Source organism: Anticarsia gemmatalis, chromosome 1, assembly GCF_050436995.1.
Source record: "Anticarsia gemmatalis isolate Benzon Research Colony breed Stoneville strain chromosome 1, ilAntGemm2 primary, whole genome shotgun sequence".
Classification (NCBI taxonomy): Eukaryota; Metazoa; Arthropoda; class Insecta; order Lepidoptera; family Erebidae; genus Anticarsia; species Anticarsia gemmatalis.
The window spans coordinates 8,592,816-8,613,289 of record NC_134745.1 but is presented as its reverse complement, the minus strand read 5'-3'; the positions used below and the strand labels follow the sequence as shown (position 1 = coordinate 8,613,289).

The 20,474-nt window shown below is 35.0% G+C and overlaps 1 protein-coding gene across 4 annotated transcripts in view; it reads right to left on the bottom strand.

The window, feature by feature from the left end:
- The window catches only part of LOC142974717 (major facilitator superfamily domain-containing protein 12-like), a 61,746-nt gene that overhangs the window by 6,674 nt on the left and 34,598 nt on the right, over window positions 1-20,474 (bottom strand). For 2 of the 4 annotated variants that reach the window (XM_076117213.1, XM_076117221.1), the window contains exons 3-6: window positions 5,869-6,053; window positions 5,116-5,199; window positions 4,474-4,693; window positions 3,282-3,390 (exon numbers count right to left, since the gene is read on the bottom strand). In XM_076117213.1, coding sequence (XP_075973328.1) covers window positions 3,282-3,390; window positions 4,474-4,693; window positions 5,116-5,199; window positions 5,869-6,053 — 598 coding nt within the window. Of the gene's footprint in view, window positions 1-3,281; window positions 3,391-4,473; window positions 4,694-5,115; window positions 5,200-5,868; window positions 6,054-6,797; window positions 7,154-11,000; window positions 11,130-20,474 lie in introns of those variants that run through there. The other 2 variants (XM_076117206.1, XM_076117197.1) reach the window with 2 other exon arrangements.

Here is a 20,474-nt window from a genome sequence, read left to right as displayed (position 1 = left end):
CCTCTAAGCACATTATCCATGGCTCTTTGGAAAGTAGCCGGTGCCGTCTTCAAGCCAAAGGGCATACGAGTGAATTCGTAATGTCCAGCCTGTGTAGTGAATGCAGTTTTAGGAATATCCTCTTTACTGACTTCTAACTGATGGTAACCACTTGCTAAATCGATTGTAGAGAAATAAGTGGCTTTCCCTAATCTATCGAAAAGATCGGAAATGTTTGGCAATGGGTATTTGTCGTCTACCGTTATTTCGTTGAGTCTACGGTAGTCGATTACCATTCTATATTTCCTTTCGCCTGATGCGTCTACCTTTTTCGGTACTAAATGTACAGGTGCACTCCACGGAGAGTGGGATTCCTGGATAACATTATTTTCTAGAAGTTTTTCCACTTGCCGCTGAATTTCCTGATTTTGGGCAATGGGATGTCGGTAGGGACGAATATAGATTGGATCCTCGTTTTTGGTCCTAATCTTATGTTTAACTTGGTTAGAAAATGAAAGAGGTATTTTATCGCAATGGAAAATATCTTTAAATTCTGTGCATAGATTTGTTATACACGATTTTTCCTCAGAATTCAAATGATCTAACCGTAATTTGGAGAGATTTTCCTCTAATATTTGTTCATAATTTATACTACTATCTAACTTATTTAACGTACATTTCACGTATTCTATCTTAATTACGTCTACTGGTTTATCGAAAGTTATGGTGACATCTTCGTTTGTCGTATTTTGCACGATTGTTTGCGCGAAATTATCCTTACACGTAATGATTGCGTCCGGCATACGAACGCCTGGGCAAAACTCAGTAAACTTAAATATACCGCTACCGTTTTCTAACAAAGTAGGGATTTTTACTCTTGTTTCTGAGCGTTTCGGAATTTTAATGTAATGAAAATAGTTATACCATATCGGTATATCAGTAAACTTAGTTTTTAATACTTGACGTTTCATGTCAATGCTAGCTTCTAAACTCTTTAATAAATCTATACCGATTAGACCGTCGTAAGCGTTATCTACATTATATATATAAAACGTATGCTGTAAATCAGCACAAAAGGTTTGAGGTAATTTTATGGAAATAACCTCGTTGTGTTTGCTACAACCGTGTGTACTATAGATCTCGAAGGGCTTATTTATTTTAAATTGCGCGAAAAATTCGTTCGCCTTTTCCGGACTAATAAAGGAACGTGTGCTTCCTGTGTCAATTAAAAATATTGCGTCTAACTCCGGTAACCTGATGTGCGGTAAACGCAACGCATCGCAATAATTAATTTTTATTATTTCACGTCTTCTGGAGGGGCTTCCTCCTGAAAATTTTCACAAGAATATTGTTCCGATGCGTAGTACGTTTCTTCCGGTTCAGCTAACATATTATTTCGCACGGTGCGCATAGTTGCGTCGGTATTAGGCTTATACTGCGCTTGATTATTATTTAAACCAAATCTAAATTGGTTGTTCGGGTTCGGCTTAAAGAAACCCGATTGCTTATAGTTATTGAGTGTCCTAGGAAACTGCTGTTGTTGATTTGGAAATTGTGACCTATTAAAGTTTGGCCTAGGGCTAAAAGCTGGCTGCATACCAAACCTTTGATTGTTATTAAAATAAGGCTTTTGTGGAATAAAAGGAGGTCTCGTTTGAGGTTTACACGAGTTTTGTGGGATTCCAAACTTAAAATTATTTTGTTGGGGGTTTACCTTAAAATTAGGCTGATTTAAATTATTACTACTGGAAGGTTGTGCCTGAAAACTGTTAGAAGGTTTTATTTTGTTTCTACAATTATATCTCATTTGGAAATTAACTTCCTCAGTGACAACACTTAGCGCGGATTCTAGTGTTGTGCATTTATTTAATCTTACAAATTTAAGTAAATCTTCGGGCAGGTTATAAATGAAAACGTTTAATGCCGTGTTATTATATATTATATATTTAGCGGCTTTTATGCCTTCGTCTGTTAAAAGATTTACCTTAGATATTAAGGAACTCCTAACATTTTGTATCCTATGACAGAAATCGATGTAAGATTCCCCTGGTTTAATTTTAATATTTTCTAATTCTATGGCGATACAAGCCTCGGATCTAGGATCCCCGAAATGTTGAATTAATAGATCTTTTAATTCCTCCCAAGTGGAGATATTTTCTCGTTCACTAACTAAAATAGCTGCTTTGCCTACTAACCTACTCGTTACGCAGTGGTATAAATAAGTTGCCTGAACGGGATTGTTTTCTCCCCTAAAGCTCCTTATAACGTACTCACATTTGTTAATAAAAAGATTCAATAGTTTCTCATCTCCATCATATCGTGGAATAATGCATTGAATTTCCTTAGGGATAAGTGTAATTTGTTGAGCCATTTTACACAATAATATTACACAAAAACACACAAAATTATACACACACAAAAATAATAAGGCAAATAAATAAATGAGTTATTGGAAATATATTTATGAACTTACTCTAATAGTGAAAGCTCGCGATGTGGGCAGAACTTCACTTAAAAATACGTTTATGGCAATTTTCAGTCCAGTTAAACGTATGGATGGATAGACATGGGAACGGAGTGAATAAAGGGTCTACTCACATTAAACCGCTCGATCTCATGCCGGTGCTGCCGCTGCTCGCCTTGCGTTTTTGACTAATTTGTAGATTCTTATACGGATTGTAGTCTATGCGATCAGAACGACGTTACGACCGATTCGTGTGTACGTTAAACGACGACTTTTCGCGACTTTAACAATCCGACCCGACTGCGCCAGTCAAATATTAACACTCGCGTTTCTTAATAAAAAATACTTTATTTAAAATATCTTAATACTAAACGAGTGTACAGTCGAGCGTGAGATGCGGAACAGAACCCTTAGGTCTAAATGACATGCACTTATATTCGATTACGAGCTTTACATGTGTGTATCGGTGAGACCTCACCTCATGGAGTCTCATGACCATTAGCCAGAATCGAATGTTTATTAGTTTTATTAGTTAAGAGGCAATATGACCAGTAGCAAGAATCGAATGTTTATTTGTCTTATTAGTTATTGAGAAATGGATCAGCTCGAGTGGCTATGGCGAGTGGCGTGATGCGTTTCAGTTTACTAGTATCGTATGATGCATGGGACTGGGACGCATAACTAGGTACCTTTCAAATTAGTAAATACCTCGTCCATAGCACAAATGATATATGGGATCCGGATATACCTAATTGGTAACTATCACGAAACACGCGACAGTACCATTCGTAGAAACAGCAATTACATTTCCTGTAGAAGGTACACCGTAGATGCTTACCCTGAATTTGTACCCATCATTTGGTCCGATGCTCTCGCTGTAGGAGCTCCTCAGAACAAGCCATGTTACCACATATACAACCAGGCTTGATGCCACTGAAGCGATATATCTGCAAACCAAAATTTAATGACTATCTTTAAATTACGTTGTAATATTAATAATTATTTGTGATCAGTCTCAGTCTTGAATAAATTGGTGGGAAGTAGATCGTTAACTAATCGCAGTTTGATTGTAATATTTTGATTGAATATTATGTTATTTTTTAAATAATGTTACCTATTTTTTGTCGTGTTTGTAGCGCAAGTAGAACAGGGCTTAGAGCCCGGATTTTTAATTCAGACAGTTGTACCTACGTACGTCAACAAAATTGATTGAGTCAAAGTAGATCCAGGTGTTATTGAATATAGCATAGTAAATAGCATTCAATATTATTATTTGTTTACGGATGACTAAGTGAAGAATTTCTAGGTTTATGTTCGTGGAGTTGTACTGTATTCGTCACGGTAAGCTCAAGGACATAATTGCATATTTTACTACGATTCATAACAATATTTTGAAAGACTATAGTCCGACAACTTAGTAGAGAGTCTTGTATGTAAGGATCGCAGCTCGTGGAGGCATACAACATAATATAGACTTTTAAAAAATCCGTAGCCCGCAGGTTCATGTATCTAACGGTGGCCTGATTGATACAGCGCTTTGTTTTGGAACTACACAGAATTCTTAATGATAGTCTGAATAAATCATGCATGCCCCGATGTTCACTATTGATATTTGATGTGCATGTAACATATGAAATTTGATGACGAAAGAGCGTACAAATACATAACACAGAGGCGTAGCTACCGTATATGCCGTATCAATTATACGGGGCCCCAAAAGTGTGTAAGGAAAAATAAATAATAATAATTATTAAGTATATTTTTATTATTATTTAATATAATTTTCTTTTGTGAAAAATCTTTACCCCCAAACAATATAAGGGCCCCCAAACAATTTTTTATACGGGGTCCCACCAATGCACGCTACGCCACTGACATAACATCACGCTTAGGCAGCGGTGATGAGAGAGGGAAAAAAGAGGGAGATTGATAGACCTATTGCCATTTGTACCTACCGAGCATGTTACCATACTCCGGGCTGTTGTAGAGAAATATTACTGCTTATTAAATAATATGTTTGTTTACTTTACCTTAAAGAAGTCAAGTTAGAGCGAACTTTTAAGTCGTCGGATATTTCGGGGATCATAGCCAAATGTGATATTTGAGCGATAGCCCATCCGATTTGGAACAACACGATAAGGCACCCATAGTAGACCGGCAACAATATCTGTCGCGTATCAGGGTCCAGCATATCACAGGCATAGCATCTCACGAAGAGTAGCGGGAACGATGCCATTACTATGAGGCAACCTGGAAAATGACGATATAGCATTAAAATATTTAGGTACTTAATTAAGGTCGAAGGAGAAACACTCCAAAAAGAAAGACTAGTGTAAACGCGTTGTTTTTTTTTTAAACAAAAAAGAAATGCCCTACCAACATCACCAGTTTTTACTTTTAAGAGGTTTTTCCTTACACTTTGTCACAGATTCAGAGATTTCAGTCAGACTTAGATATTACTTTGCAATAAGAAATACTATTTTAAAGAATAATGGACTTGATTATTTAAAACAACATTTTTATGTTACACGCATGAAAGATTTTCGTAATTAGTCGTAGCTAAAAACTTTAAAAACTGCATTAATTTCATGTTTTCTCACGCTTTTTTTGGTTTGCTTGTAGTTGAGTCAGCAGCTATGGTAGTGAGTAGGAATTAAATTATACATACTTACCAGCTAAATGCCAAGCCTTTTTTGTGCCATGTCTATCAGCTAAGACTCCAACCACTGGTGTGGCTAAGGCATCAATAACTTGCCCTATAAAGAAAACAAATTGTATAAGTTGAAGCTACCTAAGATGCTTTTTATATTTAGGTATCTATACCTAGTCATATCTTCTTCTCATAGTGTTCGCAGTAACGAATGCGTATATATGAACCTGTCTCTAACAAAGATTTATGTTTTACAAAAAGGGAATGATTCAGTTAAAAAATGTAATAAAGTAAAGCACATTATGCTTGTAATATAGCCGTTCATTAGCTAATAATTTCTATGAATACAGTTAGCATGAGAATTAGCGATTAGGGTGCAATTTGTAAGTAACACGTTTCCTTTGTTGTTTAACGAATATTGCTTAATATCTGCTATGACTAAGGGTGTTGCCAATCAGTAAGTCAATCGAGGGTAAAGCTAGCGTCAACCAACGCTTAATATTACTACAAAAATTTAATTGGTAATGACAGACTAACGAACGATTAATGATTCATCGATTGTTCCAGTATTATAAGTATAGTGTAAACATTTTGTTACTCGTACGTTTTACATCAAAGCCTTCCAAGTACTATATCTCCCCACTCCGACAAGTCAACAGTATCAGTCTTCTCTCAATACTACAACTGGAAAGAAAATTCCCAGTGCCACCCATTGCTAGAGGGAACTACTGAGTACAATCCAGCCTTCCTAACGTGATAAGAAAAACTCTATTACCTAATAACATCATGCCGCCTGCAACCCCAGCAACCATTCCGACAACTGATTGGAAGAACAGTAGCGTGTAGGAGAACCACATGGCGGCGCACAGGTCGTTCAACACATGGCCAAGACTGTAAGCCAAGTGTTCGTGAGCACGTCCAGTTCGACCCCTTCCACTGGTCGTCCATTTTCCAATCCCACTGAAACGATATATCAATGATATTAACCTCCGCAGAACAAACATTGTACTAAAATCGGTGATCGCAACAGTTACTATTTGACGGGGTTTTTTAGCAGCATTAAGTAGTTTTACGAGCGACTTATAGATTATCATTGTATTATACTATCTGTGTATAATATTAGAATTATCATATTGTTAGCATTTCAGTTGTATTTATCGTTTAACACTTTTAAACCCAATTACTCGATTCGAAAAATATCGAGCGACCGTATAGGAAACTAAATTAGTAAAGCGTCTAACAGTACGTTCTATAATTTAGTAAATATCGCCTACTATTATTTTCATTTAGCATTGTTCAAAACGATTTACTTAATATAAACAATCTAGGCACTATGAGAAAGTTAAACATATGTATTAGTAATTCCGCTTAGTACCTATTAATTGATTAGTGCTTGGTCGGTTTCGGTCGTAAGTCGTAACAATATTGATCAGAGCAGCTTCGAGTTAGATTACGCAAATTGAATAAGAAAGGAACTTTTAATGGACTTACATGACTTAAAATTACATTCAATAATCGATTTGGGTTACTTCTGAAGGATCTTGGAACTAATAGACTTAAATATTGCCGAAGGAACAGAGTATTTTGCTAATTAACTAAATTTCGTATCGTACCGCAAGTGGCTAATAGGATAAGTTGCAGTAAACTGAATTTACAGCGGATTAGATAAACGGTTCCGATAAGGATTGTCAACTGTTAAATTACCTCAGATGGATATCAACTTTAGTTGGTACTTCCTTATCGTTCTCTCCTATTTTCCTATGCACGTCCGTTGCACCATACTTGACACTCATTTTTTGAACAACTAAGTGCAATTTTCACTGTTTGTGTATATATGCGGCGTTCAATATAAAGGGCGATAATTTATAACATTCGTTTGACATCCACAGTCAATACACTAACACACAATGTTTTATACAATAATAAACTTTCACAACTGTACTAACAAACACTATTTTAATGCCTAGTTAAATATATTTTTATTGTTGAAAATTAGTTGCGCATTGTGCGCGAGGGCGGCCGCGTGTGCTATGACTGGAGCACTCTACTTGTGTGACATCAAATTAGCCCCTTAACGGAACAGAAGTAGCATCGACGTCCAGTCTTCTAAATCTAATGGCCAATTCTTAAGTAATTATAGGCCAGTATTGTTCTACGTCCCACTGTATAAAACAAGCAAGCAATCATTGCACTTTTGCAAAAACTGTTACGGTTAGCTACAAATTGATTTACAATGCCATAACCCAAGCTTGTTTAATTTTAATAATCGGGTTGGAAGTAAGTAATAATGGACTTTATGTAATACTAATTTGAATAATGTCTCAAGTTTACGGTTGCATTACATCTAATAGGTTAAAAAAGGATACATAATATTTGGGGAAATTGAATTTCCGACAGAATGATTGTGGGTTGAGGCTAAATTGGTATTATACGAGGTAGATACTGCCTACATGCTGTAGTATAGGTAAGTGTGTGCGATATGTAGGTGATTTGACATGCCAGTGGCTTCCGTGGGTATTGGGTTTCCTTTCCACCCGCCTGTTCAAGCCTCAATACCGTTCGCGTACGATGACCAATAGAATTAGTTTATAACATTAACGCCTATCGTTTAACAAACTTCGGACAATTTAAAAAACATTCGACATACATTTGGACTTGTTATAATGTTATTACAAAAAAAAGTTTAGATTGAATGTTTGAAGTATTAGCAACAATTGAAAAATTCTGTACTAAATAGCATCTACCTTGTTACTTGCGTTTTAAACTTTTAACCACTGCTGATGTGTAGAGTTATTACTTGTTAGTATAAAGTAGGTGTTTTCTCGTAATTAATCTAAGTAAACACAAATGAACTTGGTTGAACTTATTTTATTCGAGACACCGACCTCTTTTATATTATTTTTACAACATAATAAGAAATTGCTCGGCTAATTACTGCTTTTCACATGATAACGGACATAAAATAGTGACTTAGAGAGCATGTCTTGCTACAAAAGCAACAAATTTTGAAAAATGTATTATATCTAAAACGTGACTTTTATTGAAGAAGTTTCTTTGTCATGCATTTTTTTGTAAGGAGTAGAGCTACTAAGCATAACCTTTTGTTGAGTTACATGAAATTCACAAAAACAATGATCCGATACAAGGGTCAATAACGCTGTAACATTATTCGTGAATATAGATCACACATAAAATTGTTTTGTGTTGGAAATCAAACCCAACACTCTTCACCGTAACACAGCGTTGTGGCAGCTACTATAATCACTCTGCCACAGACGCCGTTTAAACTGCACATTTAAAAATAAATTATAATAATTCAGAGTTATCATTCCTGTATCTTAAAATAGAATCAATTAATGCAATCTAAAAATCTGTTTGGTGATTCATGAGCCGTAAAGCTTTATCTTAAACAACTATCGTACAACAAAATTCATGTACAAATTGTTCAAATGTATTTTTAGGGTTCCGTACCGGTCCGGGTAAAAACGGGACCGTATTACTAAGACTTTAACATCTGTCACTAGGCTATAACAAATAAATCATGTAGTTTATACAGTTAAAAAAAACACAAATGATGTTTCTTTGTTGCGGCTATCACAAAAAATCGGAATAAAATCAATATATTAAAAGGGGCTCTAAACATAACCCATCAAACACAGCGCTCATACTACAAACCAAAACATTTTTTTTTTGCTTCTGAAAGTCCTGATATTGATGACGTCTCTCTTTTAAAAGTAGTTAGTATTCGTTTTATAAATAGTATTCGCTTTTATAAGTGTAAATTAAATAATACAGAACCTTCTATGCGCGAATCTTACCTGCAGTTGGCCGATTTTATTACATTGTTCAAGTTATTGTGTAGTTTTTGACGTCAAGAGCCTTTAGCCACAAGCTATCACCTGTGGTTTGTACTATCGGATAGAATGTCTTTCTATACAACAATACCTAGCTATTGTCCTGTCTAGTCTACAATGTTCCGCTTTTAGTTTCAGTGTATATTGACAATGTTATTATAAGGTTTTGATTTAAGTTATAGCAAGAGCAAGATTCTACATAGAAGCACCCATTAACTTTGTAACATTTAAATCGTGTTTGTATAAAAGATTTTCATAGGAACTATTAGGTAAATGTTTAACTTAAACCTTTTTTTTAGCCCAGCACCGCGGTCACAAGTATTATTTTTATGCATAAGATATAACCGTGCTATGCACTTCTTGTATAATAATAAATTACTTAATTAAACTAGTGCCCAGGTCATTGAACCATAACCATAGATTCTCCTATTAACTTTATATGTATCAAAAAGGTAAAATACTAAATAAATTGCACCCAATGCTCTTGGATATTCGTTTTCTGATTTTTATATGGTTTTACTGTGAAGTTCATTTAATTAGAAATGGCGTAAAAATAATGAACACGTTTGGTGCAGCGCCATCTAGCAAAAGCAGCGGGAACTGGAAAGCAAACGAGTGAATGGAACTGCGAGTTGGTAGAGCTAAATCACGCCTGACTCATTGAGTAAAGCATATTGCCATCTTCTAACAAAAGAGGGCGCAGCGAGTGAGTTTAAAAATCTAACTCACTAAGTATCGTTCCTATAGGAGTAGCAGACTATAAAATCTATTTACTCTGAACTCTAATAGCGTACTCCTTTGCAAATCAAATAAAAATATGAACCAAGAATTTGGAAAATCTGCGATCATCTAATGCTGAGTGAAATACCGACTCGGTAACGACAAGGCTTTACCATATTATTATAATCAACATTCCAGCCATGTACTTGCATTGGACTTTGAAATCACGCGTTGTCACTTTATAAAGTAAAAATACAAGAGATAAATTAATTGTAATCTATACTATGGGAGAACATAACGCTGTCTTTAGAGTTGGCAGTGCTCTACCTAACACGTAAACGGTGCCCTTAGTCTTCTTCTCTATAATCAACATCCTCTAGAAGATTTATTAGTGACGCTACTGAAAGGTAGACTCACTAATATGTATTACTACTATAGCCCAACCACTTATATTAGAGTCGCCTGTTTGTAACAGCTACTTTATTTTTGTAGTAACACAAATAATTAATTATAATCAAATTCAAATCATTTATTAATTTAGGTCAAATATTGACACTTATGATAGTCGTTACAATTACTGTCTACCACTAGCTCGGAAAGGGGGTAGAGCCTAGAGACCTAGAGTTAATCTACATAAATCGTGTTTGTCAAGGTTCCCTACTAAGTAGTCAGACTCATTTCTCTGATTTGTTTATTGCCTAGCTTTCGAGTTCGTCGCCTGCAGTAATAAGTCATTCGACCAATTTTCTGTGCGGTCAGAGTTCCGAACCATCTCACCACATCGTGTGGCAATCGGGGCTCCAATTAAACCTATATATCAGTGGGACAGTATTAGGTGATTTCGTTTTAGTCACATAAATTCAGATTTATATAATGTCGCTAAAAAAACTCTGGACTAGTAAGCAATTGGTATCGCCGCTTCCTGATGAGTATCGGTTAGTTTATACTACTGATTAGTCAGTTGTTTTCATAGATTTGGTATCACTTTATCCTTTATACACTTTATTATAGGACAATTTAGCTGACACTTTTTCGTAAGCTAAGTATGTACCCCTTTAGTTTTAATTTTATTTAGCCGGTTTATAATCGTTCAGAGTTTCCAGATTTTATGTTTCACATTTTCAGTCATCCTAAACTCTGCCATTTGTAATTCTCTACCATTCCATTTGAAGAGACATTATAGTCAGTCTATAAGGCTCAATCTATAAGTATTCTTGTTTTTGTAAGTATTTTAAAACGTTTTTTTTTTAATTTATAGAGTTGTATAATGACTTATGAGATGCCCGTTATTATTACTACTTATTATGAGCATCAAATAAAAAAGGTTACTTACATTAGAACAGATGAATTAACTTTGAGTTTGTATGACGACAATGATGATGGCATTTATACGAAAACATTTACAACAACAATTTGTACAAATCACAACAAATACACTCTTGACGTTTAAACAGAAATGACGGGCAACGAGTAAAAAGTATACAAAGCATAGACATTTTAAAGAAAAACCTTTTTACTTTATGAACAGAAAAGGTTTGTTTGATAAATAAAACAATACATACCTACTAAGTAAATAAATTAGAAAGACACTAAAAATATCTGTAATCTGATACTTCTACGAAATTAAGATTCTCGCAGACGCTCTCCTCTATCTTCAATTTAGACAAATACAAATAAAAAATAATAAGTAAGTATCAAAAATACTTTATCCTCTTAAATGTATAAACCAATTTACTAAAATACAAAGTATATTCGTGTAATAAAATGATTAGTATATAATTCAGGGTATTGTCATAAAGTCTTCGCGTAGGCGTTTAATTTTACATTATTATAACAATATTTCTATTCAAATAAGTATTCTAAGATATAGTCGTCATAGTTACAGTAAATGGAACAAGATAATTTCAAAAGCCAACAAAAATGCCTATTATTTAACAATGGTAAGAACGTTTTGTGAAAATTATCTACCATTAACTTAGCCTAGTTATCTATTAGTCCATAGAAACGAAAAAACAAAACAGATTACTTGAATAACCTTCAGAAAGTAAAACTTGAATATAATAAACTAAGATTACATAACACTTTTTAGAACGCTGAATACTAAACTATTTTGTAGATAAATAGATACATCCATAGTAGTAATCTATCTATATCGTAGGATATGATAAAGAACCCTGCCTCTTTAGATATGCCATACCTATAGATTTCTTTTGTTTCAACCACAATTATAGCAAAAATTCTTCGTTTACCCTAGATAAAGAAGTATTCAACTGCGGCTCTTTAACAATACTGAGTCTGTGGTCCACACACAGACATCTTCTGCTTCATACACGTGTCCGTAACTCCGTATACCTACTCTTACGGGAAGGTGTGAAATCGTATGCCCATCTATGTTTATCTTAGGTTTGTAGACTTTACAAACCATTGTCAGTTCGTAAATATAAAAATCGTGAGCTATTCTTTGACATGAAACTCAACAACTTCACGGTACATTTCTTAGAAGAGTTAAATAGGGGTGTGTTGCATCGACACTGCTCTAATTATAAATTAGCAGACTTGAGTCATCTGACGGGCACACTTCCAATATCTGATTTACTACTGAGAATTTACAGATAGTCATCCTAATTACACTGGTCTGGAAATCAAAATATATACTAGTTAATATGCATTTTGATACGTAATGTATGAAAATATTTGTACGCTTAATTATTGATAAAAGCTTGATTTGGGACTGAAATTAGAAGAAGTTATGAGCCTCAGAATGTAGATAATAATACCACAAAATTTAAGACTTCAGCAGAGGTAACTAAATGTACGATATTATAGTCTGCTTTCAATATAAGTACTCGAATAATTATTGAAATCAAAACGCAAAGGTATGTTGGTCTGTGCCTTTGTTCGAATGTTGAAGTAGATTAAAAACAGTCAGATCACGATCGGTCACAACCGATTGCACAAGCGTATGTCCTGAGTGCACACAGCCGAACTATGCCCCTGATTTATAGCCCGCTCCTACCTACTCTGCCTAGACAGTCGTGGACCGCAGTCGCGATAATTAAATCCAACATTAATTGATATGGCGGCACTAATAGCAATTACAATTTATTATGCCTGCCTCAATTGTCGCTGACGAGAATCTAGTACATTGTACGTTCGACTTCAGTTCAAATACTCGAAATAAAACGACTTTAACTGAGGCTGTGTAAAATGATAACGAGTAAATATAATAGTAGCGGGTAAGAGCCATTATTAGCTCAAGGATTTCATGGTTATTCTATTGTCGTTTATTGAGCGAAATGTAAGAAGAGCTATTTAGTCAAGGCTAGTTACAACCCACCGCTATTGTGGTAATTACTGTGCCGGTTGGTTCGTTTGAATCGTGACAGGTGGCGCTGTCAGTCACTGTTTGTAATTTACTTAAAACTTGTAGCTTCCACTGACAAATAAATTGTATGCAAATGTCTGGAATAGGGGATGATATACGCGATATTTACATATTTGTCGAGGGGTCCAGTGAGGGTGCAGGTAGAGGCGCATAACTACAGGTTGAGGACGGATGTTTAGTGAACCTTTTACCGTTTATAGGGAAAACTACCGTTTTGGTTTAACTTAGATTAGGTCGTGCTGATTTCAGGCTTTGTTTATGTAATATTTTTAGGTGAAGTTTAGTTTTCACATATTTGGCCGGTCGCGGTGGTTGCCCGCCTTTTGCTATCGAAAGAGTCAGTTAAATAACTTTATAACTTCGATTAAGTGTAAAGTTAGTTGATCAAAACTTAATAATAAAGATATCAGTACATTACTCTGTTAATTTAATTACGTTGTTTAGAACATTCGTCTAAAAGTTTCATTACACACTACTAATTTCAGACAGTTTTAATTAATATAATTAAAAGGGTACTCTACTTACATTTCTAGAGCACATTTTTTGCTTTTAAGTACACAGCTTTTAAGATAAGAATACTTTTAACACTTAAAGTTTTTTATTTGTTATGTTGAAGTGTTTGAATGAGTGGCTGTTCACATTTTCAGATAACATTCAGTGTGGTAAGAGGAAAATGCAGCCAAGGTTATAAAAAGGAACAGGTACTCATGTTAAAAAGGCGGTGACACGCCGAGCTGTCGTTCAGAAAAGGTCAAAGCGAGAGCGGGTGCCGGCAAACTTTAAACTGGTTCCAAAGAAAGCCTTCAAAGGCACCCAATAAGATTGTTGTTCAACTATTACTTTTTGTTGAAAAGTTATAAACGTATCCATTTATAAGTAAATGTTTTTTGTTCAGAATGTTTGTTTTACATTCATATTATTTGTATGTAAATTCCTGGAAACGTATTTAGTTTAATGTAGCATTGCGTTTCAATATTAATATCGCTTATTGCGACTAATATCGAGGATTTTGTTCAAAATTAATAAAGCTTTCTGTTTTGCAAAATACACATAGCTATGCTAGCTAGCTACCTTCAAACCGAAATGAAGAGAATAATTCTAATTTCAATTACGCTCGTCTTTATTTGTTTTTCTATTCTGGGAGTACGATATTGTTTTTCTATCCTGCAGGAATGTTAATAGGGGGACAATATTAATTTTCTTATCCTTAAAAATGGGAAATCTCTGTTTGCGCGATTCGGTTTTTCCTCTCAGGATGATTACAATGGCTGTATTCGAGTGTCGTAACTCATTTTCAGCAGATACTCACGCGTGGGGGGACCAGCTAAATTATAGCATTTGTTGACGCTATTATGTATTTAGGTCCATTGTATGAATTATTTATAATGTTTTGAAATATAAATTAAGGTTTATCGAGCAAACAATAGCCTCAATGCAGAGCATAACTTGCAAAAAGTGTCACGAAAATAACAGAATTATAAATTAACTACGAATTACTAATGCTAACATTTTGAATACAAATGCTTCCTACTAACAAAATTTTATTTCTAGTAGGTACTGTTATTATGACTATTATTATTTTAATTGACGTATTTGGAATAAACACTGATGTTAGAAATACGATTTAATTTGCATATTATGTTAATGCTAGTCCATTTCGCAGAGCAATAATAAAATTGGCAAATATATGTTAAATTAAAGCATTAAAAGCTCTAAAAGTATAAAAGTGAAATAATTCATGTACAATATAACGGCGGCATTATATTGCCAGCATAAGCTGTGTGAGCCTTAATAAGATTTATGGCACATCTGTAGGGGTACTTGTCATCACCAGCAATCCCTGTATGCCACACAAAGCTCACAGCAGCGCCCACGCTTTCAATTCAACCGTGTACTTGCATTCGCCTACTACGGTGCTGACATGATTACAACTCATTTTTTAACTAATTGACAACCGACTCACTTATTTAATATGAAGGTCAAAATATAGATTACTCAAGTTGTGGCTCACACACGCTCTTTGTGTTTATGCGGCATGTTGTAAATTACTTCTAAAGCATAGGCAAGCCACCCTCGCGGCAGTATGCACTTGACCAATAGGTCGACGCCGTTAATGGGAAGGTAACGTGATGAATGTACTTACACAAGATTTATACACCTTGTATAAATATCGGGTCACAGAAGAGCGTGTCTTGGCATACATGAAGCGATATTACTACAAACGACTAACGCGAGACGTGGAGCTCCGTGATAACAATTTGATTATTCTGCGCCCTCTACTGTTAGCTCGTATAACGTTTTAAGGTAATCTTAGCTAATGATTCTAGCCTCACCCTTCGCTAAAACAACATCGCACCCTAACAATTTACAGGCAAATTAGTTTCTAGATAGGCACATACAACACGACGGCTGATCACCCACGGCAGTATGTAAACCTCCCGCTGTTACTTTGATGTGTCTGCTGGGTTTTGTAAATATAATGGGCATAAAAACATGTGAATATTATGATCGTTAGAAGTAGATGCTAAAGTATTAAATGTAGGTCATAATCCGAGGGAGGTAATATCGTCAACCCGGCTATTGCCAACTGCCGCGCGATACCGTGCAAAAACGCTATAGACGTCGGATTAAAACAATTTTTATGTTTATTTTTAGTAGAAGCGTGACCCGGTTTACACGTGATAGGTCTATAAACTCGTTAAGGATACCTACGGCAACGTTAAGTAGGCGCGGGAGATGAACAGATGGACTCTTCGATCAAAATATTATCGATCTCCATATGCCATAGTCCCGACATAACAAAATAACTCAATTTATTTAGCATACGCTTGTTTGGTAGGCTCATAGCGATGCCTCGTGAATATAAATACATGTACACAAAGACATTATGATAATTGCTAATACTTTATCGACATCATTATGTTAATTTTGATGTTGGGATCTTAACATAAGAATGGCGACTTTATAATTAATGGCTAACTGTATAATTTTCGTACCAACCATTGAGGAAACTAAAGTCTAATATAATCATTTGATTAATATGCAAACTAAAACCACATTTAATAGATATGAGAAACATACATATGACTGTTAAGCCATATTTATTAAAATAACAAAGATGTCAAACTTATCTGTACATGTTTTCTATTGTGATTATACGAAAATATATGGGTAATTTGTTTCATTTTTTGCCATCTCGTATATTTTATTAGACGTAGCAATTACATGACTAACTTGGCTTTTTTACTATGTATTAAAATGTTATTATGAAATGAACACGATATTCGTTTTGTGGGATCTTAAAAAGATATCGTAACTCATATGATGTTGGCTGTTACATTTTATTATCAAGTTGAATAGGTTTTTTGAAGGAATACTTAGGTAACTGTGACAAACCTACGCCTAGTACAGTGATGTATTGTGCCGTTATCGATGTACTAATACGGGTGTCCAAAAATACGAATGCGATGGCCAACTTAGTTACAATAGAGTGTTAGCATGTAGGTCACGCACTTGCGACTTATCCGTTCCAATTCGTATAAGGCTAAGAACCCACTAACTAACATTTCACACTGACATTGTTATAGCCTCACCTACTGACTTATAAAAAGTTAGTAAGTTACCTTTATTATTTCTTGTAAGAGAAACATACCTAGCTGACTGAAAAAATACGAACGTGTTGCGAATTTCAAGCTCCATTGCGTATTTTACTTTTTTAAATCGTTGATGCGTGGAATTGTATTGAATGGATATTATTATATTATTAAATTCAAAGATATTTAGAATTTAGATAAACCATGTCTGGCAAGTTTTTTCGTAATAAATGTCTAGCTCAATAGTTAGGTATCTTGTAGCGTGACTTACAAGACGCATACGGTTTACTTAACGCGCAGCCATCTGTTATCATCATTTCACAAACCCTTCTAGAATTTAAATAGACTTAAATATTATGTAAAATAGATAGAATATTCTCAAGAATTATACAAGTCGCGTATGACCGTCTACTGGTACTCGTATTAAAATAGTTATAAGCAATTAAGCGGAATGAGGGCGCGGAATACATCGTAACATTACACGCTTAATTACTATCTATGTGATTTGAATCCAGTTTTACGTTTAATCTGGAGGTCACGATAAAATATGTACTACCAGTTTACCTACCACGGACATCGAATGCGGTAATTTCTGAAACGATGACTCTTAATAACTTAATGGCCATTTAAACTGATATCAATTTTCAAGTTGCAATCAAACTATTTGAAGTGGAAAAAGCGTTAGGTAATATCGAATTAATTTTACTCGATTTAGTTTTTGCTTAAAGTAAGGGGAGGATTTAAGGAATGGAAAGGGTAAAAACTAAGTTATCACATCACATATTTCATTTGAGCTATAACTTTTGTAATATGAATGTCACGCCTCTGGAAACTTGGTTGGGCTCAGCGGTATTTGCGGAGCGACGGTGCCCGGTTGACACGAGAATTACTTCGGAAATTTGAGACTTTCACTAACTTTATTAGCCTCAGTAATCTTCCTTACTTAGTTTCCACTATAAATTAATTAATTTCAGACTCTAATTGTCATTTGACACTTCGTTTGAGCATAGCGTTATTTACTAGTAGAAGTAGTAAAAGTTTTAATGTGACTGGGTCTAAGACAGCCTCTAAAACTTTCGTAGAATCGTGTGTATCGATACAACGGATACGGTTAAATTGATTCTGGTGTATGTAGGTTTCCGTCCTTCTTTCCTCGTCGAGCAGGATGCAAGTATACGCAATCACATGTTGAAGTAACTTATTCACGGTCCGCGGAGAAACAAATTGAAATGACTCGTCAGTCTCAAGCTTTCTACTGAATTAGCCAATTTTAAAATCCAGGTGTTCAAGTGCAACGAACGTTGCGGATGTGACGTGGTGCTTCGTGAAATATTTTTTACACCGCTAAGTGGCCGCCAAGTATCAAAGTTTTGGGTCGAGTGTGTATTGTCATGTTACCGTTCCAGACCCTACTCAACTGCGTGTATTAGATTATATCGTTTTAAAATTCGGGGGATTTTTTCTAGTTTCTTTTAATCATTTTGCCCTCTTTTCTGCCTTAAAATGATTTTGTGACCAAAAAGTACTTTCAATTGACTGTGGATATTTTAACTTTAACTCACTTTAATTACCTAAGTAGGCTCTTACTTTGATTTGACTATAATCTTTAAGTGATGCAAATGTGAAGCATAAAATATAATTGTTCAAGCGTTTATAATTTATCTTCTGTTCGAGGCAGTTTTTTGTGCTTAATGAGTTTTAATGTGAGTTTTAAAATAACTTTGAAATTGGAACTTTAATTAAAAGTTCGTCTGGAAAACTTGCGACACCGACAAAGATTACAATCATTTATTGGCCGAAGTTAAAACAATGGTGTATCCTGTTTACCTTTGCCATTGTGAAGTTTCGCGAATGTTAGTTTGTTTGAAACGACCAAGTTTAGTGTGGGTGAGAACATTAGTATTGTCTTGAAACAGAGGTGCGTAGGCTCAGTGTTAGTATCCTTCAGACAATAAGCCATTTGTTCGCTCTGATTCCTTATTTGCATTGCAATTAATTGGTTTCGTTTTAAGCAATACAGTCGCATTCGAGGAACTGTAATCCAATTTGTACCAATCTGAATAGTTACAAATATTTTAGCTATAATTTAACCAATAAACAACTCGGCAGCGACGGAATTAGAATATAATATTAAACCGCACCACAAAATTAAATTATTCCGAGCTTCCATAGTCTTACCTATCTAATGTACTTTTAATTTCTTTAATAGACTGTGTTTGTTATCTTCGCTCTTCCACTTGGCGTGCTCCTCAGAAACACGAGCACCAACTGAGTCTTTTTGATTACATCTTTGAACGGGTCTTAAGATAGCATTTTTGAAATGAAGATTTTGCACGAACAAAGAGGGTTTTGCGATAAAATGTGAACTAGTCCTGGCAAAAATACGTAAGTATGATATAAAGTGAGAGCACGCAAGTTGTGTATAAAATGTTCTAGACCGGTGAAGTTAGTTCTGTGATTCGGTGTCACGCAAATTGATTGAGGACGCGTTCAAGACAGCATGGTTGTGTTCACCACAAGTTCTCCAACAGTTGTATTTATTACGTATTGATGTCGCACGCGACGCTAATGTTTTACCAATTTACAACTAGTTTCGTTCAAGGTTCAGCAATAAAATGCCAGCCTGGATTTTTATTGTCGTAGTTGTTGCTTAGCCTTTATTGACTTCTTTGTAAATGAATTATTACACCGCCAACTTCGGTCGTGGAATATAGCCGTTAAGCGTTACTTTGGAGTATTTAAAGTTTTTGGAAAGTCGTTTAAATCAAGAGCTAGAATAGGTACTTCATATTTATTGCGTACAGTTTTTCGTAATATGAATCAAGTGGTTTGGCGAAAGTTTCCAAGTAGGTATAAACTTCGTAAGAAATTTTATTAGTTTATTTATGTTTCAATCTAATATTTCTTTATTAATTATTTCATGGCAATAGGCGGTTCGTACATGGCGGTCGTTTATCAGCGGGTAGAGACGTTAGAAAGTAGTGGTATTACTCAACGGAGCTATAAAGCTGCGCTGTTTTGATTAGTAAGCTATCAATTACGATTTATTTTCAAGGTAGTAGTGGTACGGCAGGTGCAATGGACTGCATTCCCGAGTGCTAGAAAAACTGGATCCAAAGACCGCTCCTGCGCCACAGCGGCCGGCTATTGCCGAGATTAGATAAATTGATAGAAAATTTACTTTACTACTGACGTTAACGACGTGGGAAACTATTGTACGGCTTATTACTCATGCATTTTTATTCAGAGCTGTTACATAAACTTGATTTATCGAATAATTTATGGGGATTCTCGACATAGCGTATCCAAATTTTGTTCACTGTTCAAATATTAATCGTATAAATAAACATAATACCTATGAGTTGGGTTTAATAATCCTAGTGGTAACCATAGTAACCATGTTATAATTTGCCTACTCTGCATTTTGTGTTTGTAATATTATTTTCCATCACAACGAGAATAAAATTATAAACAGCAATTATAACTAATTAAGTGCACTCTTTGACAGATTGTCGTGGCAGTAACGTGCGTTCTGTTTGTTCCGCGATATATTTGTGATTTAGGGTAAAGTTGAAGTGTTTATCGGTTCAAATGTTGAGTATATTATTTTTAAAGGAGTGTTCGTTTTAAAATCAGTAAATTATTAGTGTCTTTGTCGTTTTTTCTCAAGAAAATTGGTTGGAAATTAAAATAAATTGTGGTTGACAGCTGTCGAAGCAGACAGTTTTTTCTTAATATTTTCGGCCAGTACGATATAAAAACTCCATGGAGAGTTCCAGTGACGACGAGGATGGATCCGTTCGCACTGTAAATGACTATGGAGGTTCTG